This window comes from Paramacrobiotus metropolitanus, unplaced genomic scaffold (genome assembly GCF_019649055.1).
Source record: "Paramacrobiotus metropolitanus isolate TYO unplaced genomic scaffold, Prichtersi_v1.0 Parri_scaffold0000191, whole genome shotgun sequence".
NCBI classification, from domain to species: domain Eukaryota; kingdom Metazoa; phylum Tardigrada; class Eutardigrada; order Parachela; family Macrobiotidae; genus Paramacrobiotus; species Paramacrobiotus metropolitanus.
In genome coordinates this window covers 61,564-77,774 of record NW_026570411.1, presented here as the reverse complement: position 1 = coordinate 77,774, position 16,211 = coordinate 61,564, and the positions used below count along the sequence as shown (strand labels likewise).

Genomic DNA, 16,211 nt, shown 5'->3' with positions numbered 1-16,211 from the left:
TATATACCTAACCCGCATCGACTGCGTTTCTCCTGCGTTAAAGTACTCAATCGTATTACTTCGGATGTCTGCGTAATTTTATGCGCGGCTGCACATTCGTGTATCTGCAGAGGGTGAGTGACCTTAATCGCTGGCCTATAGCATTCTGCCGAACAGCTTCTAAATAAATTATGCCGGCTTTTTAACCAAGGCAAAAAAAAGCGAATAACCAATTTTTAGTAACACGCCGGCAGAGTTCAACGTGAAATATTTGAGTTAACAACAATAAAAACAATTTATTTGCCGGTGGCTATCGACCGTTGCGGTAGTAATTATACGGCGCGTTGCTGACCTTTCCCGTGGCAACGGCCGAGGCGCTGGACGGCGCCGGCGCCCACTGGTCGTCGTCCCCGGGCGGCAGGTAGCTGCCGCCCAGGGCGTCAAACTGATCACTCCCCGCCGAGCCGTCATTGTAGCCCCCCGCGGGCGGCCGACCGCGGTAGCCGGGCGCACCCGGATACTGCGGGTAGCGGCCGCTGTCGTAGTACCCGTAGTACGGGGGATGCGGCGCCGGGGCCGGCGCCGGCACCACCACCGGGGCGGCGGGCGGCGCGGCCTGCACCGTGATCTGGATGGGCTGCGATTTGGAGGAGAGTTTGCGGCGGTAGGGCCGGCGTTGGGGCGGCGGGAGGGGCACGTAGTTGGTGGGGCGCGGCGGCGGCGGCGGCTGGTAGGCGGCCGGGTAGGTGCCGTAGGGGAAGACGCCGCGGGTGGCCGTGACGATGTCGGCGGGGTTGGCGGCCGTGACGTTGATGATGTAGCCGATGAGGACCTTGGGCCCGTCGACGACGTTGTTTGTGGTTGTGTAATTGTAGTACGGGACGGAGTAGGTGGCGTAGTCAACGGGCTGCGGGTAGTAGGCCGCCGCTGAGGACAGGTAGTTGTAGGCGGGGTCCACCGGGGTGGGCGGCGGTCCCGGCGGGTAGGGGCCGACGGGGTTGGCGGGGTAAGGCGGGGCGGGTTCCGGCGGGTACGGCCCGGCGGCGGGGTAGGGCGGGGCGTAGGAGGACGCCGCCGCCACGGGTTCCGGGGGTAGGCACCACCCGGAGGGGGCGGGCCGGCGGCAACGGGCTCCGGCTCGTACGGAGCGTCCACCGCGTCGCCGGTGTAGTCCCCGGGCGGGACCGGTGGAACGGGAGGTCCGTAGCCCAGTTGCCGAGGTCCGGGATCACCGCCAGGAGCGGCTAATGGAGGTCGAGCGCCGGCCGCCGCTTCCGGACGGGGAAAAGGTAGGAGGCCGGCGCGGTTGTCCGGGATGGCAGGGATGGTGCCTTGTGGCGGTTCCATGGGTGGCCCGGCCGCTCCCATCATTCCTGTCCGGTAAAACTTACAGTTGCGGGGAAAAAATTTTATATTCGTGGACTTACCACCGAGCTGCTGAACAAAACTGGTGCTGGGAGACGCGCCGCCCGGCCCCGGCATTCCCGGGATGGCCTGCGCCTCGATCCGCGCCGGCGTATGCAGAACGGCCAGGATGAGGCAAACATTGGTTAAAAAAACGAAGAATCTCCTTGGTCCGTGTGCTCCTAGGGTTTGCATTTTGTGTGGAATTATAGTGGCCAATTTTGCTGCAGCACTGTTAAGCAGCTAATTGCCAGGTCAATGCCGCATTTTCATGGGCAATAAACACGCGTAAGATGTTCAGCCGGAGATGTAGCACGGTCGTAAAATTATGCAACCGACCCGGCCATTACCGCTGCAATGTGGACGACCGGGGCGTGGCCGGCTTAACACGCCGCGCCGACCAGTAACCGGTATTTTGCACGTATTATCCGATGCTGTTGCCACACATTCGACCTCCATCGCTACGTCTAATCCTGCCAGGGAAATTTCCAATCAGCCAGATGTAGTGCAACATAGAAAATAGTGTGCCCGTGACCTTTACATATTGCACCTGTTTGCCGGCTGGGTGCGGCCGCGTAACATAATGACTGTCCATCCAAACAGCAACTCAACGTGGACCATGTTTACGGCTGTGGTGTGCTGGATACAAAACGGCAGCGAGCTGCTCAAATTAAAGCAGCGTTTAATATAGTCAGCAGCACTGTAATTAGGCGTGTTGCCGTTAAACTACGCTGACGCACGCCCATTGGCGAAAATATATATTTTTCGGTGCAGGATGCAGAACAATGTTGGGCCGGCAGCGCTTGCTGACTATCCTTATTAACAAACGCCGATTTTCGCAATTATTCCGATATACAGCTTTTACTTCCTCTAAATGAGCCAGTTTGGTCGTCTTTCCAACCAGCGGCAGCCGTCTTAAGCTTGCGACTGCCTCGTTGGCCAGTCGATTATTAACCTACTTCACGCAGTACTCGGATATAATAATATTATATGTTGCGAACTTGAGACAATAATAAAAAAAATATTTTGCACGGAAACGTCGCTTCGTCATGCTTCGGGCCTGTCTCGGCATATAACTGCGTACAGCGGAGCTGCATCGTACCGCGTACACTTACGTACAGACACTGCAGATACCGTGGATCAAAATCAAATTAATAGTCACAATGATTTTGATATCGTGGACAACCGCCATCGCTTGGTGCAGCAATGCCCACTGGCCAGTGTGTCGTACAACCACGACAACGGTAACTATGCAAAGAACATGTTAGCGCGCGGTGTATGCTGATTGGTTGAATCCGGTCGGTCGGCTTTACGCAGTTTTATTGCAGTACCCCAATTATTAAGTATTGTTTATACGGTGTTTTCCTCTAATTGTAAGCTGAAATGAAGGCGCGTCGGCATAGTTTTGACGGCGGTGCATGCATGATGCAGCCAACAGAACAGCCGACAACCACAATTGCCAATAATTATCATCAGAGCAACAATTTTATTGTTTCTAACGGTCAGCACTGGCTGGGTACTTATACAAATGTACTAATATTATCATCACAAAATTTCTTGGTTGTGTGCCGGTCCGGCGGCGAACGATGGAGGGCGCTGTAGCCAGCTACAGCCATGGTTTAATTTGCTATTATTCTGTGCAGATAATGCAGGGTACTTGAGCCATTTCAATCCAGCATCACTACGTGCCTAACGGGTATCCAGGTTAAGCGGCGGAAGACGGGCATTCTTTTCCGGCATTATCACCTGCAACGTGCAAAGTCATTAGGCTTTAATTTGGTGCCAGCGTTTTGCGCGTATCGTCGCTCTTGAAGACTGTGCAGTGATTCCATCGTTGTACTCTGTTTATGCCATACTTGACGATGTATAACAAATAAAAATTAACAATTTTATGTCAAGCGTTCCTTACTATCTCGTACAATGTCAATCAATCAGTAAACGCTGCACCAATACGCATCACTAGAAAATTAGTTGACAGATGTGCTGTACAATAATTTAATTTTTTATTATGGCTGTTAGAGAAAATGCAGCAGCCGTACTGTGAAAATTTAATATGCGTCCCAAGGTCACGAAAACGATTTTGGATGTTTTTTCAGTGTTTAAATGTGGATCATTTTATTTAATTAGTGTCCATTAGTCTATAATTAACCCTCTATATGTATCTCTGTCGGCTGTTGCTTAATGAAACGAGTGTATTTTATCAGTATGTGTGCCGGGGCGGCCAGTAATAGGACGGGTAGCCGGCATACTCGCCGAACCCGTCATACGGCGCCCCAGCCCCGCCCAGCCCCACACCGGGCGCGTAGGGAGCAGGCGGTGCTTCTGCCGCAGTATATGCCGGTTCTGCTTCGCTAGCGTACCCAGGAAACCCGCCCGGAAAGCCGCCTCCGTAGCCCCCGTAACCGCCGGGGAAGCCGCCGGGATAGCCGCCGCCGTATCCCGGCGGGCCGTTGGGGTAGCCGTAGTTGGGGGGCAGCGCGCCCGGGTAGTAGCCCTGGTAGAAGGTGGGCAGGTAGCCGTAGCCGTAGGTGGCGTTGTTGACGTAGGTCGGCAGGGACTGCACCTGCAGCACGTAGCCGAGCAGGTACGACGGGTTGGTCGACACGTTGTACCCGTACGGCGCCACGAAGTAGTACGGCGAGGCGTAACTGCAACATGCGCAAATTAAATCACCGTCATACCATATCGTAGCGGTAAGAGGCTGGATGAAGGGTATTATGTGTTGAAATGATGTACTGCGGGGTTTAGCGCTTCAACCAGTGTTCATTTGTACAACCCAGTAAAGTGACCTTTTCAATTACAGTAATTACAATTAAAATTAAAATTACATTAAAGAAAATTATGTGACATTAAATAAGCACATTAATTTAGTTAATATATACGAATTAAATATGTAATAATATATGTTTTATTATTTTCACAGAACGCATTTTTGAATGTTCTAAATTTTTATTAATTTAATTAGTGTAATTCTGCACCGGCGCATTCATAAACGTCTGTACAGATATATAGTATACTGGTGCCGGTTTAAATTAAATTTATTTTTTAATATTAAGCGCGCAATTATCTGTACATAACATGCTGTACGTACCCGTAGCCGCCTCCGTAGCCACCGGCATAGCCACCGTACTGACCACTGACGGTGTGCCGCGACACCAGCGCCACCAACAACACCGCTACGCCGCTCAGCACAGCGTATGCGAAACTACGGGATCCGCATCCCGTCCAGCGTGTATGCATGGTCCACGCTCACTTCTCCCAGTCCGCCCCGCAAATCCACTAACGGCCGGTCACGTGTTCACACTATTCGCAATAATCCCGCTTGATACAAATATATTCACAAAATAGTCCGAAATCGAATAATTAATGCCGGTAAATAAGGAGAATCACCCATTAAGCGATGTACGGTGCGCTTTTCGACTAACCGTCTAATTGTAGCGAGGATGTTTTTCAGTGCAGTTCAAACTTAAGAAACGGTGCCATTAATTTTTTTAATTAGCGCACTCCCCGGCCACGCTGTACGCGGTGTCGTTCGTCAGCCGTATTAAACTTCAACGGACTTTATGCGTTTTGTAGGTAGTTATTGTCCGGGCCATCGCTGGACTGGATCGTTTGACTTTCTAGTGCACTTGTGCGCTGCGGTACATGTATGACATTTTATTAATAACAGGAGTCCAATTAACTTATATCTTACGCAACAATTCCACAATAATTTATGAACATCCAACAATTCTCGGAAGAATTTCTTAATTTCATGTTCCTGACAGGCGCATTTAATTCTTCAGATATTCATGCAGCATCACACTGACAGTCAACGTCTCACTGCTTAGCTTGACTTCCTTCGAAAATTTGTTTACTTTTAACTTGTGCAAAGATAGAGCAGGAACAAATCAAACGACAATTTTAAATCCACGAATTCCAATCGTTTCCGGTGGGTGAAGCAATGGCAGCCTCCCGGTGTGGCAGCGCGATGTGGCTTTACTGCAGGTATTGCATTGGCAGCCGCCCGAAGCGTGTGGCACCATGGTAAGGCTTTTTACAATGCAGGCAGGTGTAACACGGGCAGCCACACACGGACGGCGGTCTGAAACTAAACACGTAGATTCCAACACGTGCAGAGAGATTTAATTTTAATAACCTGAGATTTTTGTATGATGTGTGGTTTCCATCAAAATGGAATTTATGTTGTTTTGAACGATTGATAATTATTCTCTCTGTCAAGAAGCTGGTGATTTTTAATTTGGCTTGCCAGAATCCTGCCTGTAAAGCATTGCCAGCCGTTTTTGCCTGGTGAAGGAGGTTAGTCTATCCAATGAGTATACAGTGTACTGGTATAGCCTATAACGCCAGTTCAGTCAAATCCCAAGGAGACGACTGTGCGCTCTTCCCCTCTCTTCCCGCTTGTCAGCTGGTACGGCTTTGATCGATTTTCGGTTGGACGGGTGGCTGATCGTGCTTAAGGACTCGATGAGTATGTCAGTAGCCCGGCCGATTATCGATCCACTGAGCTAGCGTTGCTTTGTGGGGCTGACGGGAGCAGTGATTAGAAATCTACACTGTGCAGTTGACAGTGGAATTTCTTCCCCAACTGCTTTCTGTACCCTACCTGCACCTTCCGTCTCGTTATCTACCAGTTTAATTTGTACGGTAATCCAGCATGTCAGTATCGCGCTAACCGTTGTCTGCGTTCCACAGAGGAGTGCTGCGTTTGGACGATTGCGGATTGCAAGGGTAGTTACTACCTGAAGACCTTACGGCTTAGTCCTGTGCTTCGGGAGCACAATCAAATAGGTATCGCTATTTCATGCGTTTTGTTTCGTAGCAGTAGTTGAGCAATGTTATACATTTAATTACTGTAGTATAACCGTAGTTCGGCGAGGTATCAGGGCTCCGGTAGGAAAATAATTTCAGCTGCGTAGCTACTTGAGCCGTTGTGGTGCTGATGTTGTGTAGAAATTATTGCGATGTGAACAGCGAGCTGGCATTGATAGTTGTTCTCCTCTTGCCAGACGCTCGGCAGGTGTATTGCGCGAAGTGGTGAGCCATGGATCAGGGAAGCGTGGGAGCTGTGCCTGCCGCTGCTCAAGGACCTTGGGTAAGTCGCAAATTCATTTCCACTTTTTCTCAACAACCGATCATTCTCGCTATGTATTTCAACCGTGCATCTGCTGTTGCCTGAAGATATCCAATTTCAGAAATAATTCTTGTACATAGTGCTCGCTTTTTTTAGATTATTTTACCAGTTGTTTCTGAAATTATCTGAACAGGTGATTTGTGAAATTGTTTAAACAGTTAATTTTTAATATGATTTATACAGTTATTTGTGAATTACAGTATTTAAACAGTTAATTTTTAATTATTTAAACAGTTATTTGGGAAATTATTTGAACACTTCATAATTTTGTGAATTATTTAAACAGGTAATTTTTAGTATTGTTTAAACAGTTAATTTCTAAAAGTATTGAAACCGTTATTAATTTTGTGGAAATTATTTGAGCATTAATTTGTTAAATGATTTAAACAGTTATTTGTGAAATCATTCAGAGAGTAAAGTTTTACAATTATTTAAACGATGATTTTCAAAATTACGTAGCCAGTTAATTTTTGAAATTATTTAAAAACAGTTACTGAAATTATTATTTAACCAGTTGTTTTTGCAATATCTGTGGCTTCCTGTTAATGGCAAGTTGGCAACCAGTTGTTGAAAATACACAGCGACAGTGAATCCGTTAATGTTAACGAGATAAATCCCCGTCGTGACTCGTGAGTGAAGACGTTCGTCCGGCTGAATAGAGCTATAATCGGTTCTCTACATAAGTATACATTGGTGAAACAGAAAATCACGCAGTAAATCACTTCAGTACGTAATACACTTCGTCCAACCTCTTACCGATGATAGTATCTAGCAATTTACTGAATTTAGGTAACCAATGATTGCATTTTGCAGTATTTAACAACGGGACAACGAATTTGCGGCACCGTCGCCGGCATCGGTAAGGCCTTCGTGATTATCCTGTGTTCCTAACCGTTAGCCGCATAGTTGTGCCGGATATGTTGCAGCGGCCGTGGTGTTTGGCGCACTGCTGATCATCTTCTCCGTCATCACCTTGAGCGTCGGCTGCGTCATCGGCGGCGTCCTGCAGATGTACGTGGTACTGCTGTTATCCGCACGTGCCGACGTTTCTAGAAACGTGCTAGTTAATTTCCCCGTATTTTACAGCGTGTTCGGCCTGACGATGCTGGCGTTCGAGGCGCCGTTCCTGGTGCGCGGCCTGACGGCCTTCGGGCGCATCGCCGCCTTCTGGGAGCACAAACCGCAGTGGTACAAGGTCATCCTGTACGCCGCCATGGGCATCCTGCCCCTCATCATCTGCGGCTTCGCCACCAACAACATCCTGGCCTCCCTCGGCATCATCATCACCGCCGTCCTCTACGGCATGGCCGCCGTCGGACGCAAGTGAGTGGCATATCTCTGGCTCGTGCTTATTGGGAATTCTTCGTTCATGAACGATAATTACAAAACTCAATCCCGATCGCGAAATGTCATCAAATACAGTACTTGCAACATTTTGATGGCCTGAAAGGCGTATAGATGCTTTAAGACGCGAAGCTTCTAACGCGCCTAAAGAGGCATTCGTAACGCACATTCGGTGAAAATCATTTTCCTGTCGAACATAATTTACGCTTCATCAGAATCTCCAAGCTGAAAATTTTTATTGAAGGAAATTTAGTGACTTCCGGCGCTTAAAACACTTGCAGCCGCTCGAGCGCCAATTTTATCTAGGATTTTTTAATAACTCCCGTTCATTTCCTTTTTTCATTTTCGTCACGAAAAAATTGTATTCTCTGCACTACTGTTGCTTTAAAAAACTTAGAATAAATTACTTAAATTTTAAATGCAACGTCAAGGAGCAGACTGCTACGTAAGATTCACAGACCAATGCGGCGTAAATCGAGCGTGAATTATTTAAGTGTTAATCGGATTCTCCAGACCTTCCGGCCAAGGTGATTAAGCACTGTTGTGTCGTCTTGCAGGGGCTCCGGCGCGCAGATGGTGCCACCCGGGCCGGCCTTCCAGGGCGAGCCCTACGCCGACAAGTCCGGGCTGGTGGAGAGCCAGTACAACACCGGGGGATACGCCGCCGGCCCCGGCGGCTTCCGTTGAGCTCAGACAAGCCCCTGCTCTGGCTTCCGACGGGGCGCTGTACTGCCCCGGGATATTCCTACACCGAACGATTGCCCGTGACTTTTATAAGTTCCTAACTGCGTCGCTGTCTCTGCTTATGATGTATTCCATGGATTCCGGTTTAATTTCTCCTATCCACAGTTTTATAACGTTTCCGTCTTGATGTTGGCCGTTGACTGTTTATGTTACTCTGATCTCCGAATGTTGTCTCGCAGTTGCATGTGCATCCGTATAATTGTTTTACACTGTTTCCATTGGACATTGATTCGTCATTCCGTAGCGCCGGTAGCGGTTTAATCATTCAAAAATTCGTGAAAGGTTACATTGGCCGTTGATTTCGTACTACTTAACGTGAATTCCTCCGCAAATTCGTTGGCTTTTAACTAAATTTAACATGTAGTAGAAAGAAATAAACTGGCAGATGTAAAACAGCGAAGTTTATCTACTTCCGGTGGGTGGAGCAATAGCAGCCTCCCGCTGTGGCAGTGTGATTTGACTTTGCTGCGAAAAATTGTGTAAAGTTTCTATTTATTTCAAATTCAATCAGCAAATCAGAAGCGACCTCTGTCTGTTTGCGCTCCTGTTAAAAAGGAAGAACAAAGACATTTGCAGAAAATATTTTACATGGATAACAAACCGGTCCACACAAACAAACAAACCGGTACCGAACCCATTGAATTAGCACAGGACATACTCCATCACTCCATGTAAGTAAACCGCAGCGCGTGCTGCATATATATCGTTGGTGCCGGTTTTGCTCCTGTTCGTACACTGTCCCGAGTGGCAGTGAAAGACAAAACACTATGCAATATTACTGTCATCCGAAAACGTTGCATTCTGCAGCATAAACAGTCGGGATGGCGAGCACGGCGTCCGGCACACTGCACAGCAACCCTGTCAAACGAACACAGGCACATTAGGCAACAGACTAAGCACCTTCGCCGGAACCCTTTATTTTCGCATGTTTTCTTAGCAAATTGCGCACCTTGGCTGCCACATAACGACACACGCAGCTCCAGCAGAAGACGTGTCCGCAGGGCGTGGCCGCTACCCCCGTGGCGGAGGCGCCCAGGACTTTGCCGCAGACGGGACACTCGACGTTGTCGCTGCTCTTGTTCATCGCTCGAAGGTTATTATTATTATTATTATTATTACTATTATTATTGCCGTTTTTCATCGCTCGCGCGGGTCCTTCGTCAACACGCTGCAGCAGCTCATCCAGTGCCACAAGCGCCACACACCCGGCATCCAGCACCGTCCGGAATCGGCCACTTCCGGTCGCCGGTACAGTGCGGCGGCGCCACGGTCGCAGCGCGTCCAGGACGGCTCGCAGCCAGCGCAACCGGTGCTGGGCCGCTGCGGACGTCGAGGGCGGGGCGTCGACGTCCCGGTGCATCTCCGCGATGGCCAAAAAGAGGCGGAAGATCCTCCACTGCGTAACACCAGCTGAAACAGAGGATTTGTCGCCAGCATTGCGTTGTTCCAGCTGTGAACGGATCCAGCGGAGAATAGCCGATAGCATCGCCATTTGTGCCGCTTTGACCAACCGCCCTAGGGCGCCGGTACCCTGGCTGTTGTGGCAATCACAGTAATCACACTGGTGGCATGTGCCTTCGGAAGGGACCACGGCTTCGAGGCCAATACTGAGAGAAGTGCTGCCGCATTGGCAACCGCACGGGCGTTGGTAGCAGCAGTTGGCGATGTGGTACAGCGCTTTCCAACAGCCGCGGGCGGGCGCTGCTGCTCCAGGAAAATCTCGCCAACTGGTCGCGAAACGCTCCACGACATCGCAGTAGTCACGCCAGTAACGAGCGTTCACGCGCTGAATTTCCAAGGATGTCGTCAGATCCTGGATGAGCGCGTCCATCGTCGCAACGTGGAAGCTTGCAACAATATTACTGGCAACTTGGCACTGGCTTCTCCATCCGATCGTCACACGTAAAATTCGTCAATCACAGAAAACACTTTCCCTCAGTCGTCGTCTTTCCCAGTCAAAGACCGATGGATTACGGAATGGCCTACTGCAAAATAACATTTACTATCCAATAAAATTAGAACAATTTGATTCTTCGGGTGGTGTTTTCGTCAAAATCGATTTTAAAAGTAAAAAAAAAAAGAAAATGAAAGCAGAAACTGAGAAACTGACTGCACAGCGTTTGATGCGTGCGCCCAGGGCGGCAGTTACGTCTGCTGATTTTTAGCCACTGATTCCGACGCACAGCTACGTAGTGGCAATTAATTTGGAATATTCAATCATTTCTCATGATTTCTGGAAGAAATAGAATTGTATGTTTTGAGGATGCCTTATTGTTTACTCTCATCTTAATCCTGAATGCGCAGTTTGCATTATTTAACATAAAGTAGTCTATCGCTTCATGGATAATCTGTGGAATCTGTAGAGTGTGTTGGCCTTGTTGTCATCAGGCTGGGAGAGTGCAGGACCTGTGTGTTGTCAGTCGGCTGCGTTTGTTCGGGGAGCCTTCGCCTTGGCGAATACTTTCTGCTGTTGCTGTTGAATCTGCAGCTAGCTGATCTACGCGGCTAGCTGCTACATTTCTTCACTGACCACCAGTGTGCTTATTGTGCCCGCTGTCGGCCAGAAAAAGGCAGATTCGGGACGGAGAAGATCGCTGCTTCAGTGACACGCTGCAGCGTTCTGTGCAACGTGACAATCTGACAGCGTACTGTAGCCCGTTGATTATCATTTGCGATTTTATAAGTGCTTATTCCTCTCCAACTGCTGGCTATCATGAACTCCAGCACCACGTACGTGTAAATACTTTATTATTAATTTTAATTAATATTTATACAACACGCACAAGTATAATTAAATGGATTCTGCGATACAGACTGTGAAACAAAATTTATAAGAATTGATTATTGAATGAAATATTAGAAAATATTTAGCCAAAAACCGTGCATAAATTGTATAATATTAGTATAACAGTATTTAAAACACTAGCAAATATTTAAAATAGCCTATTTTAAAGACCGCCTGGAATCCGTAATATTTAAATTTGAAATAATATTCCTTGTTTATTAGAATTTGAATTGTTAAAATAATTATTTCATTATCAGTGTTTGAAATTTAATTTGACTGATTAATGTAGCTGGCGGGGATAGTGGTATTATGCCCAGTCGGAAAAAGCTGCTGGCCTCCGGCATCCACTGGTCCTCCCACCCGGAGCCCCTCCACGCGGCCCCCGCCGACGCCGCCCCCCTGCTGCCCTTCCCCGGCGCCCCGGCCGGCCACCTGGGCCTGAGCGCCGCCGAGGTGGACGCCCTGACCCTGTCGACGCTGTCCGCCGATGCGCAGCCGGCCCTGGCCTTCCCCGTCGAAGCGGAAGCCGCGCCCGCGCCCACCGGGATGAGCCAAGCTCTCTCCTGCCGACCCCGTCGCCCACGCTGCAGCTGCCGGTGCCGTCCGACTGCAGCATGTCGGGAGGGTCCGGTTCGGAGATGAGCACGCCCTGCGTCAGTCCCAAGGGACCGGCTTCACCGTCGCCCAATAAATTCTGCCCAGGTATTTTTATTTTAATTTCTTATTTGAATTTATGTTTTTCCTTCTTTATTCATCAATTTTATCAATTTTCGGTTGTTATTTTCAGTTGACTTCATGTATTAATTTTTATCGATATCTTTAATAATTTTACTATTTATATTTTTTTTTTATTTATGTGCTTTACCATAGCAGGAATGAAGGCGCATATTAAGATTGCGCTTTAGGTACGCACACAGTCATAAAACAATTATCTATGTATCTTCGCGACAGGCGGCGTCGAACGCGTTGAAAGCGCAGACCGACAGACCTTCATTCCTGCTATGGTTTTAATTTTGCTTATTTTATTTTTACAAGTCTTAATTTATTCACGCACGCAGTTGTTGGCGTTCGCCTTAATAACAGCCGAACTGAAACGTTGCTTAAGAAAAGCCGGTTTTTTTTATTAGCACGTCCATCAGTATTACAGTATAATCGGCTCGTTCATGATTGTTTTCTTACTGTCGATGGGACGTTGGGAATACGTATGTTGTCGGTAGGTTCGTTGATCCAGCTGGCCAACGGGCAGCTGAAGGCCGTGGAGAACATGACGGTGGAGGATTTCGAGCTGAGCGCCGCCCTGTCCAGCAGTCTGCGCGTGGAGTACAGCATCGTGTCGCGCATCGAGAAGAGTCCCCTGGGGCATCTGCGCGCGGAGAAGAAAGAGGACGCCGACGTGGTCATCTACTTCCGTGTGGGCCATCTCAGCGCCGAGGTACGTGGAAAGCATAAGAACATTAATCGAATATGTTCAATGGTAATTGCCCTCATCCTGGTGTACGGTTGTACGTCTGATAAAGCTAAAGGATTCGTGTATGGCTATTTGATTTGTATAAAGCTAACAGTAAATGATTTGTGTACATTGTTCTGAAAACCGTTGGCGCGCGCAACACCCGGTTGCCGAGATATGGCGAACTAAAATGGGCGAAATGTTTAGACGCAGTGTTGTGTACCAAAAGTCTGGTTATGACCCGATCTTCTTGAAACTTTGCTGTAAAAGACGCACGGCCATAACATAACGTCGAAAATGAACCAATATCAGATTCGTGGCATTTTTTTCCGACTTTCTAAGGAATTTTAGAAACTTTAAAATTCATTTTAAAATTATGGGATAGTCCTATGAACTTGAAACTGGTCTACTTTATGACCGTGTGTCTTTTACCAAGTACAAAAAAGTGATTCGGAGTGCGCGAAAGCGAACGTTTTAGTGTAAGTATACAGTTTTTTGACATCATGTACCGGGCCATTTCCCTTTAGAATGTCCTATAAAGAATAACCTGAGAATTTGACGCCGGAAAGGGTAGTTATTGATGCTGGTTCGTATTGTTAAGGTGGCCGTGGAAGCGACCACCGCGCACCCCTTCTTCGTCGTCGGCAAGGGCTGGTCGTCGGCCGCGCCGGCCAGCACGCTGACGCGCTTCGGCCTGAAGGTGGCCTTGTTGGTCGCCGGGGACACCTGCATTTCGCTGGCGTGCCGCGACGCCAGCCAGTCTTCCAGAAACGTCACAGGTGAGCAAATGCAGTTTATGTACGATGTCGGACTGCGAAAGTGGACTCCGCGGGTCAAAAATTGCATAAGAAAATCAACAAACAGTGTGCAACAGGAGCACATCACCGGCAACTGCGAAGCGCGTTATTTCATCTCGATTTGACGATTTACTTCGCATTTGTATGCGTCACAGCTCGCTTGGTTTCTTATAATTAATTGTTCTAAATTCTAATAAAAACTTAATGTTTATTTTGTAGTTGTGCTTTTCTAATAAAAATAGTGCAGAAAAATTGATTTTTTGAGAAATATCGAACAGATAATAAATAAGAATTGTCTACAACTGTCGAGATCAACTGGCATTAAGCCGCCGCAGCGAGCGGTTGTTTCACGCGCCGGAAGTTTGAATTTCCTTCATTTCAAATGTTCATGTAAACCTACTGTGTCAACTGATATGCTGCTGTTTCTTGGGTTTCTTAGGTTTTCTTATGTTTGGATTGTTGTGTAGATGAAAATACTCTGGCCGCCGCTTCCGCGTCCAGCGCCGTCCGCGGCCCGGCGGGCGTGGCCAGTGCGCCGTCGCGGCCGGAAGCCACGAAGGTGGACGCGCGCACTACCTTCCCCTTCCAGTACGGGCCCGCGCCCGGCACGGGCGAGCCGCCGCCGGCGCCGGCCAGCAGCCACTCCGGCGTCCCTCCGCTGCTCTTCACCGCCACCGAGTCGGAGCTGGCCTCCTTCCGGCGCTGGTCGGCCCCGGAAGATGATCGCTTACTAGAGACGTTTCTCGCGCATCACTCCCACATCCCGAAATGACCGGATGTGTTTCTCTATTACGCACGCGGGCAGAAATGATCTCGGCGTGCGTCAGTGGTGCTGTGATGTCGACAACGGCTGTGGATAAAAAGCTGCACTAATTGCCGATATTGCGAGGATGATTGATTGCTATTTTTCTAAAAAGGACATTTACGCGATTGCTGGGAATGGTGGAGTTGCCTTGCGTAGAATAGAAAACGTGTTGATTGGAAATTGTTGTGTCTTCGCATCGTTCACAGCCGATTCACTCGTTAAGCTAAGAATATTCTTCCAGATAAATGCCTCATCTGTTTTCATTCCGACTTGTTGTTCGGGCAAAATCTAGTAGATCTGATTAGGGCGTGATAATTTGCATCGAAGCACAGCAAGATGCTACTATTTTGCACCGAGCGCGAAGCGCGAGGTGCTGCAATAAGCCTGCGTCAAGAGCATAAAATTTGCCTGACGCCACGAAGAGCGTACGTCACGCTTTTCCAATTCCACAAATCCAGTACCATTTGTCCAGTGGTACTGGCGCTCGCTCGGTGCACGGATGTGGTATAACCACCACCGCTAGTAGTTAGTACGAGTATCCCGGATAACTAGGAGGCAAACGTGACGGTGATAACTGATAAACATGCCAGTCCGGACAGCATTCCAGCGTCCCTGATTCGATCGATCGCTGGCATAGGAATGCCATGCGCTTATTACTATGCAGTGTTTTACACAAGTAGATGTAGTGCATGCGAACCCGCGTCCTAGTCACTCGCACATGCCTTGTATGAACGAGTATACGATAATAATATTAACATCACCATGTAATGATATTGATAGTGCCTGAGTGCGGACGTTGCATTCGGGTGAAAACCGGAGAAATTAGAACTAGTGGATCACCGCTTGTCTGCAGCCGCGTACCAGTCTAGCGGTGATCAAGTGAAATCACTGAAATGGCCGATTCGCAGATGATGTGCTTGTAAATAAATCCCTTGTACGAGTAAATCCATTTGATTTACGCGCGCCAGGAGAGTCTGATTACCGATTCAAGGTGAGTTCCTGCAGCTTGCTGCATAACCTGTTATGGAAGGTAGTAGCTGCGATGCAGCCATGGTCTCTGTCCCACGGATAATCGGCAAAATTTGTAGATTATCCGTGGGGCAGAGACCATGGCATATGCAACGGACACCTAAACAGATCGTTTTCGCTACATAAGTGTAGAACATTCCCTCGATCTTATTGACGGGTACTTGCCCGGTGATTCCTTTCCTGCGTAACGGTAACACGCAAAAATTAGTAGTTAACTAAGTCAGCTACTAATTTTTGGGAGTGTTTTTTATGGAGCTTAGCTTAACTGCTTAACTTAACTGCTTAACTTAACTCCTGCTGCTAAGCTCCATAAAAAACACTCGCTTTTACGGGCACTAGTACTACGTAACCGAAGCGCAGCCAATAATACTACGTCTACTACCTTAACGTAGTACCCTTCGTGCTTAAGAGCAGGCCGAAAATGATGACCGGCAATCTTAATGAGTAAGCAAAGTGCAAACAAAGCGAACAAGAGCAATAACGTGGACACATTTGCTTTTGCAGAAAACGGAGTGTGACATTAATTGTAATGTAACGTTTTGTCATGTAATGTTGTACAGTAATGTAATGTTTTGTCAGTGGCGGGTAATGTATTGAAGATACTACAGGGAAACCTGTGACTTTGAACAGTTTGAATGAACAATCGCTTAAATTGAGCACGCTCGTACACTGAACGGTTTTACTGGAACCGGTGAGTCCCATAGACTGTAAAACTTGTTCCGTACATTGAACAGGCGTCTACA

The 16,211-nt window shown here is 48.2% G+C and overlaps 5 protein-coding genes across 5 annotated transcripts; 2 read left to right on the top strand and 3 right to left on the bottom strand.

The window, feature by feature from the left end:
• Positions 1–289: 289 nt before the first annotated feature.
• LOC129600734 (basic proline-rich protein-like) lies at positions 290–1,578 on the bottom strand. The gene is made up of 3 exons (XM_055499298.1): positions 1,407–1,578; positions 1,212–1,352; positions 290–1,116 (listed from the first exon to the last, which is right to left on the bottom strand). The coding sequence occupies exons 1-3, from the start codon at positions 1,576–1,578 to the stop codon at positions 290–292; spliced, it is 1,140 nt and encodes a 379-aa protein (XP_055355273.1).
• Positions 1,579–2,890: 1,312 nt separating this feature from the next.
• Positions 2,891–4,795, bottom strand: LOC129600722 (shematrin-like protein 2). The gene is made up of 3 exons (XM_055499284.1): positions 4,475–4,795; positions 3,744–4,031; positions 2,891–3,129 (listed from the first exon to the last, which is right to left on the bottom strand). The coding sequence occupies exons 1-3, from the start codon at positions 4,621–4,623 to the stop codon at positions 3,126–3,128; spliced, it is 441 nt and encodes a 146-aa protein (XP_055355259.1). The 5' UTR covers positions 4,624–4,795; the 3' UTR covers positions 2,891–3,125.
• Positions 3,865–14,728, top strand: LOC129600720 (ataxin-1-like). The gene is made up of 5 exons (XM_055499282.1): positions 3,865–3,868; positions 11,942–12,092; positions 12,608–12,822; positions 13,439–13,616; positions 14,102–14,728. Exons 2-5 carry the CDS (start codon positions 12,005–12,007, stop codon positions 14,404–14,406), a joined length of 786 nt encoding a protein of 261 aa, XP_055355257.1. The 5' UTR covers positions 3,865–3,868; positions 11,942–12,004; the 3' UTR covers positions 14,407–14,728.
• LOC129600721 (calcium channel flower-like) lies at positions 5,521–8,983 on the top strand. Its single transcript, XM_055499283.1, has 7 exons — positions 5,521–5,682; positions 6,081–6,174; positions 6,393–6,478; positions 7,331–7,376; positions 7,444–7,528; positions 7,604–7,840; positions 8,419–8,983. The coding sequence occupies exons 3-7, from the start codon at positions 6,428–6,430 to the stop codon at positions 8,546–8,548; spliced, it is 549 nt and encodes a 182-aa protein (XP_055355258.1). The 5' UTR covers positions 5,521–5,682; positions 6,081–6,174; positions 6,393–6,427; the 3' UTR covers positions 8,549–8,983.
• On the bottom strand, positions 9,142–10,691 carry LOC129600719 (uncharacterized). The gene is made up of 2 exons (XM_055499280.1): positions 9,555–10,691; positions 9,142–9,463 (listed from the first exon to the last, which is right to left on the bottom strand). The coding sequence occupies exons 1-2, from the start codon at positions 10,434–10,436 to the stop codon at positions 9,371–9,373; spliced, it is 975 nt and encodes a 324-aa protein (XP_055355255.1). The 5' UTR covers positions 10,437–10,691; the 3' UTR covers positions 9,142–9,370.
• Positions 14,729–16,211: the final 1,483 nt, after the last annotated feature.

What these genes read in the sequence shown, in the direction of transcription:
- LOC129600734 (XM_055499298.1), bottom strand. Translation starts at nt 1,578, where the DNA reads ATGCAAACCCTAGGAGCACACGGACCAAGGAGATTCTTCGTTTTTTTA. An exon ending in TTTTGTTCAGCAGCTCGGTG is followed by an intron (nt 1,353 to 1,406) that starts GTAAGTCCACGA and finishes TTTACCGGACAG; the next exon opens with GAATGATGGGAGCGGCCGGG. An exon ending in TCCATTAGCCGCTCCTGGCG is followed by an intron (nt 1,117 to 1,211) that starts GTGATCCCGGAC and finishes GCTCCGTACGAG; the next exon opens with CCGGAGCCCGTTGCCGCCGG.
- LOC129600722 (XM_055499284.1), bottom strand. Translation starts at nt 4,623, where the DNA reads ATGCATACACGCTGGACGGGATGCGGATCCCGTAGTTTCGCATACGCT. An exon ending in GGCTACGGAGGCGGCTACGG is followed by an intron (nt 4,032 to 4,474) that starts GTACGTACAGCA and finishes CGCATGTTGCAG; the next exon opens with TTACGCCTCGCCGTACTACT.
- LOC129600721 (XM_055499283.1), top strand. Translation starts at nt 6,428, where the DNA reads ATGGATCAGGGAAGCGTGGGAGCTGTGCCTGCCGCTGCTCAAGGACCT. An exon ending in CGGCACCGTCGCCGGCATCG is followed by an intron (nt 7,377 to 7,443) that starts GTAAGGCCTTCG and finishes GATATGTTGCAG; the next exon opens with CGGCCGTGGTGTTTGGCGCA. An exon ending in ATGGCCGCCGTCGGACGCAA is followed by an intron (nt 7,841 to 8,418) that starts GTGAGTGGCATA and finishes GTCGTCTTGCAG; the next exon opens with GGGCTCCGGCGCGCAGATGG.
- LOC129600719 (XM_055499280.1), bottom strand. Translation starts at nt 10,436, where the DNA reads ATGGACGCGCTCATCCAGGATCTGACGACATCCTTGGAAATTCAGCGC. An exon ending in GTCGTTATGTGGCAGCCAAG is followed by an intron (nt 9,464 to 9,554) that starts GTGCGCAATTTG and finishes TTCGTTTGACAG; the next exon opens with GGTTGCTGTGCAGTGTGCCG.
- LOC129600720 (XM_055499282.1), top strand. Translation starts at nt 12,005, where the DNA reads ATGTCGGGAGGGTCCGGTTCGGAGATGAGCACGCCCTGCGTCAGTCCC. An exon ending in GCCCAATAAATTCTGCCCAG is followed by an intron (nt 12,093 to 12,607) that starts GTATTTTTATTT and finishes TGTTGTCGGTAG; the next exon opens with GTTCGTTGATCCAGCTGGCC. An exon ending in GTCTTCCAGAAACGTCACAG is followed by an intron (nt 13,617 to 14,101) that starts GTGAGCAAATGC and finishes ATTGTTGTGTAG; the next exon opens with ATGAAAATACTCTGGCCGCC.